At 34.3% G+C, this 13,083-nt stretch overlaps 1 protein-coding gene across 2 annotated transcripts in view; it reads right to left on the bottom strand.

Annotated features, from left to right (window-relative positions):
• Window positions 1-1,502: 1,502 nt before the first annotated feature.
• Window positions 1,503-13,083, bottom strand: part of MAN2A1 (mannosidase alpha class 2A member 1) — a 134,771-nt gene continuing 123,190 nt past the window's right edge. For both annotated transcript variants that reach the window (XM_026866000.1, XM_026866001.1), the window contains exons 20-22: window positions 7,291-7,485; window positions 2,571-2,681; window positions 1,503-1,655 (exon numbers count right to left, since the gene is read on the bottom strand). In XM_026866000.1, coding sequence (XP_026721801.1) covers window positions 1,503-1,655; window positions 2,571-2,681; window positions 7,291-7,485 — 459 coding nt within the window. The remainder of the gene's footprint in view (window positions 1,656-2,570; window positions 2,682-7,290; window positions 7,486-13,083) is intronic.

Raw genomic sequence — 13,083 nt, 5'->3', positions numbered from 1 at the left:
CGATGATGTATGGAAAAAAAAAAAAAGCATAAGCAAGAGACAGAAGAAAGAGTTAGGAAGATAAATGAAGACTAGGAAATGAGACCATACTCAAGTGCATGTTCATATATATTAACCGTAAACAGTAGCTCTACTTAGGGAAAAATTTTTCACACTTGAATGGCTTCAGCACTAAATATGAATCAATACGTGAAAAGACTCAGTTTTTCAGTAATGTGAACACTGGCAATGTAAATGAGGTTGCAAGTTTGAAAAATGTTGTTTAAAATATAGGCACATGATTCTGAATTAACAGGTCACCACAGTCTGTGACATGTAAGGACATGTTTTGATGGGTTTGCAAACTATGTCTTGCTTACTATCAGCTCTCTGCATCAAGTCACAATTTCCTTGAAAGCAGCCAAATTTAGATTTTATAGTAAATCTTTTTTGTCTGTTTCATGTTACAACTTCATTATAATACATTCAAATAGTCAAAATGTTCTGAATAAGATAGCACAAACTTGGTGCAGGAGGATATAGATCAGTGTGGCCAGCATTGTCAAATAGGAGATACACAGCTTAAGTATTATATAAACTACATTTCCCCTAAAAACATTAACATAGACACCAAAATTGTAACAAGACGTATCAAAAAATAAGGCACATTTATCTTGATATGGTAATCTTGAAATAGAAAACTCATTTCAGAGAACATTGGTATCTAAATGAGTTTTATAAAAAATTGTGTATTCATGATCATTATGGACATTTCTAATTACACATGATAATGGAACAATTGCACATATCCCAGTGTGTCAAGTAACAAAATGGGAGTTTTATTAAACATTTTCATTGCAAAATTATTTTGTAGGTTCATGTTCTCCTATTTACATAACTCAGGTGAGTGGCAGAAGTATTAAGATCTACCATCACTTATCACAAGTACTGCAGGCTTTCATTTTACCACAATTAATAATCCCCTTTGTGTTGAATAAATTGAAATTAATTGTGGAACAAATTGACATTACCGTCAATTATATAAATGATTGTAAATATTTGGACATTAGCTACTACACAAGAACATTTTATTCCATTTTATTTCCAAGCTGCATCAGGACTTTCTACACTGAATTATTTGTACATATATTCATCAAGGATCAACAAAGAAGGCTTATTAAAATCCAATCCCCTCTTTATGAAAATTAAAAACAGAAACATCATTAGTTAGCATTTAACCTGAGATTTTATCTGTTGAGAGGTTAACATCCTTAGAAATTTCTTCACTTGTTGCATTAACTTATATTGATGTTATTTTATGAAAGAACAAAAACAAAACCCAAAAAAGTTGGTTGCAACATGGCTTTTCATTGTGTTGGTCAAAAAAAAAAAATATAGAATGAATGTTTTTCTCACAGTATCCAGAAGCTGGAATAATAATAATGTGCTTCTTATTGCACGTTAAACTTAGAGGAGATGTAATTGCAGACTCCTCTTGTGTATCTGAGTATTAAAGCCAGATTTCATCTTAGTCTGATCCGGAACGTATTTATCTCCATAGAACTCATACTTATTTCACTTATATTTCTGGTATCCAGAGGTGAATGCATCAAAGATAAAGATGCAGGTGTAAGACTTTCCACTCTGAATTTGTTAAAGAGTTTATGTACTTTTATCTGGAAAATAAGAAGAAATATGTTTAGAAAATACAGTATATATCTTAAAATTGACTTCAAACTGATCTCTAACAACGATCCAAATGATACATTTTCTTACAGGTATCAGCACAGCAATTCTTACTATGAGTAGTTCTAAGTACCATGTCTCAAAGCTACACACTAAATTAGATCTTTTTAGGTAGTGTTCACTTGCTGCATTTCAAAGCAAGTAAGTTAGATATTAAAAAACTGATCAGAAATGTTTGGATTAAAACTCATCTTGTTTCTAAAAATACATCACTTACTCTTCTGCTTAAAAAAAATCCCAAACCTAATTCAAAGCTTGATTACAAAATTTTTACAGATTCATAACCATCCAGGCCATCTATAACTCTCAGAATGAAGTTATATAATTTATATTTTAAGCTTATGTACCACAACAATTCTATAGCAATTTCAAAACACTTAGATATTTGCAATGGTGTAGGTCATGTAAGTGAGCATGGGTAGACAAAGGACATGCTATATAATAAGCAAGAGTTTTCAAAGTAACAGTCAGATAATTTGTGGATATGTTAATAATATTCAAAAGATAAACATCAGAATATGTCATTTGACTCTTTTAGTAAAGTTCTAAAACACTATTAAAAGTTATTTGAGAAATAAGGATGTGTGTTATATGAAAACCACATTTTCAGGAAATTAATGAGATTAAAACTGACCTAGAAGTTTACTTGCTGATGCTTACATGATTAATAATCCCCCACACCAGCAGATACATACCTTTATCAAATGGAAAGCAGCCTTCAAGTTAAACTTAACTATTACCCTGAAAGTATATATATTACGTACAACTCTTGAGAAATAACTACCTAGACTTCTACAATTTGACTTAAACATCAATATTTCTGCTGTAAGGTAGGGTATGCATACCTTTCCCTGAGTAGAGGAACAGAGCAAACCTATGTCTCTGTTTGAAAATCTACAGTCAAATCCCTTTCTGTGAAGAATCAGAGTAGCTTCATCAGATGGTTCAATATTCACCTGCAAATATACAAAATAAAAAATACTCAGAAAGTAGCTCAGCTAGAAAGCCATTTTAGGATCTCATAAAACTATAACTACCTTATAGTGATAGAGCCACTTATCCTTTAAGTAATGTTCAGCCTAAATTGAACAGTAATGTTTCTTTCTATATCTAGTCTTATAAATATTAGAAGAACTAAACAGCAAAGAGTTTAGATATACAAAGTACAACAGAATACAAATGGAAGTTGTTAACCAAGGAGTTCAAAGCTCAATAGACGTACACATACAGACCCAGAATTTAAGTGTAGCTATCACAGTTGTATTAATTGGCTTCCCAGAAAAAATATATGGCTAACCCCAAAACAACGTAGAAATCATATGCTAATTACAATAGCCAGTTTTAAATACTGATTGTGACTACATTCTATCAAGCTTTTATTTTGTAAAGTTGCCGTCTAAAATCTAAATCAAAATATACAAGAAATCATATACTAAAACCCAAATATTAAATAAATTTTATGTTTATAGATAAGACATATGGTGCTCTTGAGCCTCAAGGGTCATCAAAGGTAACCCAAGAGTAAACCACAATCTCAACTATCGAGTTTGGACCCAATTGCTAAAATCACTTAGGACAAATGGTCACAAGGGTGGTATAAATGCCTCAAAATCAGAATCTTGTTTTGGTATGTACTTCAGAAAACAAAGTCAAAGCCTAGAACTGGCTAGAAAACCTCACTTTACACAAAAACTTTTTTTTTCTTTTACACTAACATGTAGAAAACCGCTTTTGTACAGTAAGAGTAACAGTAAAGAAATTCTTCACATTATAGATGAATGTGCATGCAATCTATCTTCACATCACGAGTGGCACATGACAAGATGCCCTTCATGCTGCAAGCTGTATTGCTACACTCACCTCAGTACTTTTTTTTTTTATGATGCATTACTGTAATTATTTCTTTTTTGTTGTTGTTTTACATTCTTCAGCTCTTCATCTTATTACTTATATAGTAAGGGTGTAAAAAAGATGGTTCTATCCACAGCCATGCCAGCTCTTCGGGCTATTTTTCTCTAATTTATTTCTGGCTTACTTGTTTTTGTACAGGTGTTTTTTCCCCAAAGTCTCTGCCATGAGTTAGGTTCACGTCTGGTACTTCAGTAAGTATTGTCTTGGAGAAACCTATGCCAACAAGCATTAGGCACTTTGTGATGCTTTAGCTCTTGAAGGTGTAACAAACAAGAGAGGTCTTAATCTAACAGGCTTCAGATCCAGAACAATTTTCTCCTAATAAAGGAGGTCTTGAAAGAGATTGAACCAGCTTCTCTGAAACTCAGCATGACACAGCTTCATTGTATGACAAATTCATAGCATTAAGTACTCATTCAGAGAAGAAAAAAAATGGTAAACTGATAAACTTAATGTTAGTATTTTCTAAGTTATTTAAAATAGTGAAAATTTACTTGGAATTTGGAATTGAAATAAGATACTTTCCACTCAAATATTGATTGGTAGAAACTTCACACAGTTTACAAATCATGAATAACTCAGTTTGAGAAGATTTTAATGAACAACATTAGCTTATAAGCACCTAAAATCAAGTTTCAACTAATGAATGGTGTCTACAGTCAGGCTGTTCAAACAAGTTTGCAGTACTTAACATCACTGATGGCTGAAAAAGTTCTTATCCTGTTTATTGCAACAGTATTACCCCTTTCCATATTAAGTGAGGTAATAATGACGATGTACAAAATTATTTTCTGCCTGCAACTATGAAATACCTGACTTAGTTTTCACTGTCACTGATGTGACTGTTGCACTTAAAAGCAGATATTTTTATGCACACAAAATAATACTGTCTGCCTAAACATCAGATTAGTGAAATATTAAAATTCAATCAGCAAAAGCCTGACTTGATATGGGGTAAATTAATGTTAAAAATCCATGCCAGTAATGGGTATCAACACTTTATTACAGTGGAATTATCTTGGAGTAATCTGCATAACAAATGCATTTATAATTTTAAATGATGGTATTAATATTTCACCTCCTAGGTTTTAAAAATTAAATATAATTATAATTAAGATTCAACATATTTAAAATAGAAAGGTAATAATTAACAAAACATTCAGGAAAAGAGTTTTGGTAAGTAAAAACATCTATGTTATAATACTCAACCTTTTAGAATTCCCAGGATTTCATAATGCAGATCACATTAATGTGTCATAAATTTAGCTGTTCTAACCTATTGTCAAAGCAGGTGCAAGACTGAGTAAGCTGCCACAGCCTCTGCATCTACTCTAACTCTTTTTATACCATCTCCAGGTAAAAAAGTGTATGCAAGCATGTCTGATGAAGGATGAACCTAATTTACATCAAATACATCTTCTAAACATGACCATGATAACTGCATGAAAACTTGTAATAAAGTTTTCAACAAACAATAACATCCTTAATCTTGTAAAACTTCATAGTGTTGTTATATAACAGAAATTCCCTAACTACTGTACTATTAAATATCTGGACTGTCTTTCTTGGAAGAGCTGCCAAAGTTTGATATAATTTTGATCTGAGAAATAAAATGCAGTTCTCATATCAAGCTTCTAGATGGAAAAAAATTTTGCTAGGCCTTCTCGTAAGTATTACCCTGGGGCAATGCGGCTAAAATTTTAATGAGAAAGAAAAAACCTTTAAACACTTTTTTATCATAAGCTAACAAACATGCATTGAAAAATTTAAGTAACATGACCAAAAATCGTATATATATTTAGTATAACTGGACAAATGTACTCATTTTTTAACAGCTTCAACAGTTCAAGCAACGGAGAAGTAGTCTACGTGTCTGGAAAAAATTGCAATGTGTCAATTACCCAGAATTATGACACATCATTCACATTCTTGGAAAACAGAGAAAGGAAGCAGAAAGTGAGGAGAGATTTAAAAAGGCCATTTTGGCATTCAAGAAATTATTTGTAAGGCATAACATCAATTCTGCTGTGGGGAATAACTGTTCTGTACCTATAACGATAGTGGCCCTATCCTGTGACTACTGATAACTTTCACTTTGAAGTGCACAAAGTAACGCTGCAAGCTCAAGAGCTGTCATTCAAGTAATCATTGAAATAAACAGTTGTGGACAGGGAAGAGATCATAGCCTCAGACATTCCTATACCAACTGAAATAGTGGGGCCAGTGTAGCCCAGAAAAATTTGTAGAATTCACCTATCAGTAGCAACATTGAACTCAAAAAAGCAGACACAGAGCCAGCTTTCCATTTCTCAGATTTCATGGCCACACGATCAAACAAGTGGAGGAAGTTTAGGCCTTGAAAAGGGAGAAGGGGCACGTTCATGAAGGTCTGCCCTGAACTTGACATGCTGAAACAAACAGGTGTTGCTGAGCTGCCTGAGGTAAATGAAAAAATTTTACAGTGAAGTGTGGAACATATACTTCACATGAAGATTTAGTTCAATATGAAGCTTTCTCCTAAGTCTTCAAAGGTGTAAGACCCACAGAATCAAGAGTTATTCCATTTTGAAATTCAAAATAAGAAACAGTCACAGCTGAAGAGGTGTACATGAGACTGAACTACTAAGAGAAAGTGTGAGAAAGTAATTCTTTACTTTTTAAAATAAGGATTAAGACTAAAAATGAAGAACTATGTTAAAATAGTAGCCAAGGGCAAGCTTTGCACATATTCTGAATATTATCTGAGGTGTAACCTCAGGCACCTTCTCTAAGGGAGAAGGAACAATTGTAGTTTGTAAGTATCTAAGTATGGCAGAATTAAAAAAGGATTTAATCTATGGTAACAGCACTGGTGAGTGATCCTGCAATACAACATAAAGTTAACATACTCCCACTTTAAAAAGTGTTGAAAAACTGAAAAGAATTTACACAAGAGCTGGCAAAAGAATGAACAAACAGTTCTACTTCTATAGTTTATCAAACACAAAATTGAAATACGGTGGTTACAATTGTGCAAGTTCCTTTGCAATGAATACTGAGTAGAGAACAGGGGTTTTGTTTTTGTTTCTTTTGTTTTGTTATTTGGGCTTTTTTGGTAAACCTACCAGAGAACAGTTTCACAGGAACCAAGGACTGTAAAGTAATGTTAGAATAATTAAAATAGGTCTTGTATTTAAGCTTAAAAATATTTTAAGAATTTATTCATATGGATGTTAAGACACAGTAGATTTTTTTTTAAGTCTTCCAAATGGAATCAGATGGGTTTAAAACTATATGCTTTATTAAAAACACAAGTAATCATATTCAGAAAAAATCAAATGACCTTAAATTTAATTCTTCATAATACAGAAGAGGGCAAAACATATTAACCTTCTGCTCTTAAACTTTGGGAATACACTGAAATGAGTCACCTCCAGATACAGAATAATACACTATGTATATTATTATATTGTGAAAAAACAATTCCTGTATTTCACATTACTCAGACACAGATCTCTAGCTTTTGCAGAATTATCGAAAACTAGTTATCATGCTGCAGTTTATCATATCATATAAAAAAACCCTCCCACAAATTACTTTTCTGAAGTATTTGATTAAATTATATTAATAAGCTACATCAAACGTTTACACATAAAAATACTGGTTTGACCTTACCTTTGATTGGATTGTCCTCAGATTGACTATATGCATGTCACAAGGCATGGATGATACGAGTGGAGAAAAAGTATTTAGCATTTCTGGGACACCTGCATCTGCATATGTTGACATTGGAATTACAGGATGGTTTAAGAAAGAAGATGTCATATGGCTAAGAAGTGAGGGAAAACTGACTGGTGCCTTCTCTTCATTCTGAACAATACAAGAGAAAATATTTTTTAAATCAAATTAATATATCATAATGTAAAAATTTTTAAACACAATTTATATATGATTTCATTACTTTAACAAAAAAAGTTTAACTTATAGAGACTACTTAATTAATTTTGGAAATTTATCATCCACTAAATTCACTAAATACTAGGTATTCTTCCTAATTTTACAATCAGTACATCTTTCAAAATTATCATTAGATGACACCTCATTTTACACCATTCCTCAGCTTTCTGTGTTAGCCCTTCATGTATAAACAATGTATTTTAGAGAAAGAAATCAGCTACCACTTTGGTAAATTACCCCTATTTTTTCAAGATCTACCTGAATACTGACAGCCAGCTAGTCTTTTGCAGGCTTCATTTTCTGTATAAATTTTCTGTCTGTATTTCTAAATACTTTCTTCAGATTCATCTAACTTGTATCCTACATCCCTCTTACTAAATCTAAATTTTTAAATTTAACTTCTTTAAACTGTTTGCTGGAAGAAACTGCAACTAGAATCTTTACCTTGGTCCACAATGCAAAAGATTTCTTTCAGCAGTTTTATTTCAACATCATGCCAGCAGGAACTGAAGGGACTCTCTCCCAAGATTTTACAAGTTTCATAGTTTGCCAAGTTTTGTACTTTGCCAAATTTTGTATTTGCAGTGCTTTTACATCGCTGCAGAAGCTGTGTGACAAACCTGAGATGACTAAATCCTACATATTCACAGCAGCTAATAAAAGCTCCATAGAAGTCAGAAATGAAAACAAAGGAACGTTAAAACCACAATTTTTGCTTTAGAACAACTGTGATTAGGTAGAAATGGGTGAAAACTTACTTTGCTCTTACTTTTCATTGCACACTGTGAGAGACTGAAATGTCAAATGACTGTCTCAAAGCTTGCTTGTGTCTGTGCAAACCCCAAGGACAAGCTGCTGCAGCCTTTGTACTAGTCTAAGGAAGCAGGAGTGTATTGAAGGATGCACCCCTACTCCCCTGCAGTTGTATTATCAAACTTCTTAGATAAGCCTCAAAGGGGGAGACACAGACTGAATAGAAACCAAATGTTTATCAGTGGCTCCATCCTGTAGCTCTTTCATGGCTCTGTTGTGTAGGTCAGACACCATGCATGCATTGCTAATGAACTTTTAAGAGGTGAGCATTTCTGCCCCAGAAGCTGCATGCAGCAAAAACCTGTGGGACCAGAGAAAAAAAAAAAAAAAAAAAAGGTGGGCAGATATGCTAATCAGCTGGTACATTGAACATAAGCAGCAACTTAAAACTTTGCTCCATGTGCACCCACCACCGAAGAACTGAAGACTGAGGACCAATGGGACACTGCTGGATCCATGGTGGTGACTATTCTTGTTACTCTATTCTGCATACTTGCTTGATTTCTGTCTTTTCCTTCCATTCTGTCCTATCGCTACCCCTCTTCACTTTTAATAATAAAAACTGTTTTAGGTGTATGGCATTTGACCTTATTTGTGCCTTAATTTCACCTTGGGATCATATTGAAACCTCCCCTGATACTGGATTGGGACACATAATCAGATAAATCCCTGCTTGTTTATAGTTAAACAGGTGATTTTTAGTGAAAACTTTGTAGAACGTTTACTGAAAACATAGTATCTTAAACATTGCTCTTAAATTTGCATTTTATGATAGGCCGAAAACATGGAAATAAAAAATAAATGGAAGATACTTAAAGCAAAGGGGAGGATTATTTATCAGCTGATAATGGACAACCATAACAGTAATTCCTGGTTTGGGGTCAATATGCATGTATGCATATTTGTTTCTAACTCTGCAGTACTATTAAATACATCTGACAGTGTAGCAATTAAAAATATGCCAGAGCTGAACTCAGGCAAGATGGTAATTTCTGTGTTATTCTTGCTGCTTTTCTTAGTAATGACTAACACTGTTTGTCTTTTTAGTAGCTACTAGTCATTGAGACTAGTATTTTTATAGATCTGTTATGACCTCCAAATTACCTTCCAAAAATGGTAATAGTTGTAGAAGATTGCTGCTCCATGAGCCTCACTACATTTATTTACATCTGCCACTTTACTGCATGCTTAATCAGTCTCGAGTCCCCCAACTCCTCAGTTAGCCTTGATTTTTTTTTTCTTTACTTTGAATAGTTCATCACCACCGCCAAAACTCCTTGTCCTGATTTTCTTATCTTCCAAATAAAGTATGAGTAAGCTTGCTCTAAGTGCAGCTAAAGCTAAAAGTCTTTCAGGTAAAGTGACTGCATGCACTCAGAGCATGCACAGGGAAAATGTGCATATACACGTTCTTTCAAAGAAGAATTCACCGTTTAACCCCAAAAGGAACAGTTTACTCTGTTGCCACAGATGTGCTAAAAATATAGTCAAAACATTTTATTATCAATTTTCTTACTATTATTATTTTTTATTTTTCTGTAAGTTGACTGCTTACATCTGAGAACTTAAAAAAAGGTTTCCTAGAATATCTTACACATAAATCAGTCAAATAATTTATTCATCCTATTATAAGATATATCAAACCCCCATGCATATTACCCAAGAATAAGAAGACAAAACATCAACAACAGTTACTTGAGATCAGTTTTTCATACACACAACAATGGGCATCCATACTCACAGCATCTGAGACTAGTGATTTTGCCTAAACATAATTCATCTCCAGCCATTTCTTTCTCTAGTTTCAACCACTGCCCAACACAACAACAACTACAAACGTGTTGTGGTAGGAAGTTCATACCCCATATCCAACACAGTTCCCCCCAACTCCAGATTTCTCAGATTTAAGTGACTCAAAGGATCTGAAGAGAGAATAGAAAGCCTTCACAGAAAGAACTTTTTCTTGCTGGCACGAAAGTAAAAAATTGCCCATGGTAAATATATCAGATGAATCCTCAAGCCTTGTCTAGGAAAAGATAGCATGGTGCAGTTTTCTAGGACTGAATCCTTTAAAGCTTCCTCTAAGGCTAACAGAAGTAATGTGAATAAAAAAGGTGTTTTTAATATAAAGATGCAGTTGAGAAACCAGATGAAGATGGAAGAATGTTGGAAACTTTGAAGAAGAATATCAGTGGGAGAGAATTTGCTATTAATGAACAATTGAGCAAAATCCTCAGAGATAGCAGAATCATAAAGAGTGGCTCCTCATTTCCTAAATTCTGGAAATATCTGAGGATTGCAGAGAAATACAGTCTTGAGGGACTCTGTCAAATGCTAGAACCAGAGCTGATTCAACTTGGCTCATTTTTGCTTCCACTGTGTTTAGATGTTTATCACAGGCATAAGCATTATACTCAAACATTATCCACTTTGAAAAGCTGCACTAAGACTTAGGTGGAGAGTTTATCTTGAATCTTGTATTCCCACATCTGGAATGACAGTCAGCTTTGGATGACTGCACTAACAGAAGAAGTGCAGTCATTCAGTAAACCTATGTAATAGCAGTGGGAACAGAGAGTGCAGTAGGTGTCAAAAGCTGCCATAAGATGAAGGGAAAAAGGGTTTTGCCAACACTGTGAAGACAATGCTATCACAGGAGATCCAGAAGGAACACTTCAAATCCCATATCCACCTAGGTACATCACAGTCATGAAAGAATTCAAGTATGTCTTTCCTCTCTCAATCTAGGGATCCAAAATTTAAACAGGACTCTGCGGAAAACTATGGGAGGGCGTTGCATGTACAGAAAATGCATTTGGAAAAATAGTTTCTCTGTGCACACACTCACTATGTGTGTGGCTTTCAGCCATACCCTGCTGATGTAAGTCAGAAGATGCAGTCCCACAGTTTCTAATGTAATTAAAGTACTGCTCTCTCAAAAGTGGCATTATTTCCTCAACTTCAATGACAGTGTTTAGAGCTCCAAATGTGAATGGAGCTGCACTGGCAGCCTTACAAACATTACGTTATGTACTGGCATGATTCTGATGAATGCCACTGATATAGCTGAGTATTGTCTTAACGAGGTATAATCAAAGTGAATACTGCCTTTTTTAACTACCTTACAGCACATTCATATACAGTTATCCAGTTGGAAACTATGCGGAAATACAATTCCTCGAATGACTGTGCAATAGATGTAAACAAAATCTCATATCTTTCCTTGTCATCAAAAGTAAGGTGAACAATTCTAAACTTTTAGTTTTGAGGAAAAACAAACAAACGACACTCCAGTATAACCTTAGGTTACAATTTGTAACAATCTATAAAAAGTACCCTCATATCAGAAATTAGTTATCACCAAGTGGAGGATGGAACAGATTAAGAAAAGACTCAAAGGGTTTTCTGTTAAGAGTTTAAATTGAGGAACTAAGGTCCTTAATTAGAGGAAAAACCCCACTAATTACTCTTTAGAGATCATTTAGCAATAGAATGAAGAAAGAAATGGAAAATACTGTAGAGAAGAAAGTAAAGCTGAAGCAGCTGATAACTGGACTTCAACTGAGCTAACAGAGAAACAATTAACTTTTCAACACAGACAAGTAGTCTGAAATTTCCCACATGAAAGTAAGGAAAGGAAACTGAGGCAGACAGTATATGAAATCACAAATCCGGACTATTTATTCCTCCTCTAGACTGTACTCTGCTATGGAAAAACCTCGTCAGGAAAGAAATTTAATAATGACTCCAAAACCCCACCAGTTCCAAACTATCTGATCAAACATGCTGAAATGTGGATGTTGACTTCAGATGTCAGTACATTCAAATAAAATCTGGAAACACACAGAATTCTGGGCCTGCTAAATCAAGGGATGCAAGTCAAAACAGTCTCATACCAAATCACTGGACCATTCCTGGAAGGAAAAAGTCTCTCACTCTCTCTCATGTTATGTGAGGAAACAATTTTTATCAATTTTCTCTATCACAGGTTCAGAAAACTAACTGGAAGCAGTCTTCAAAGAAGAATGTGTTTGGTCTAGAAAATCTTATCTGTGGATGAAAAAGACTCTTCAGGGCATCTCTAGTCCCAAAACATAGGGAGATAATATTAAATATCTCTCAATCAAAATCTAGTAACTGACAGCAACCGAGATGTTCAGCCAAAGAATCTAAAGCATCCCAAAGACAAACATGAAAAAATGTGCTTTGTCCTGGTTTCAGCTGGGTTAGAATTAATGTTTCTTCTTAGTAGCTAGAATAAGCTGGTATTTCAGGACTGATAGCTGGGAACAGTCTGGGTATGTCAGTGGGTGGTGAGCATAAGAACCGTGCATTACCTGTTTGTACTTTCTATCATTGCTATTGTTTTGCTTTATCACAATTATTACACTGTTTTTATCTCAACGTATAAATATCCCTTTACTCTTCTAATTCTCTCCCATCCGCTGGGAAGGGGAGGGTGAGCGAGCAGCTGTGTGGTGTTTGGCCACCAGTCAGAATCAAACCACTACATGTTTCTTTCTGTACAGTCCAAGGATTGACAATCCATCTGCATGCTTGATAAGATGCTGCCTCTACATAAGAAGATGGTTGGGTAATACTGTGCTAGCCTGCTTATAGGTGAGAAACAAATGGCACACATCACAAACTATGTGAATATGCAGTTTTACAACACATGACAAAAATAAGTGACAGGGA

This window comes from Athene cunicularia (assembly GCF_003259725.1).
Source record: "Athene cunicularia isolate RWA chromosome Z unlocalized genomic scaffold, athCun1 chrZ_part1, whole genome shotgun sequence".
Taxonomy (NCBI): Eukaryota; Metazoa; Chordata; class Aves; order Strigiformes; family Strigidae; genus Athene; species Athene cunicularia.
This window is presented reverse-complemented; position numbering and strand designations above follow the sequence as displayed.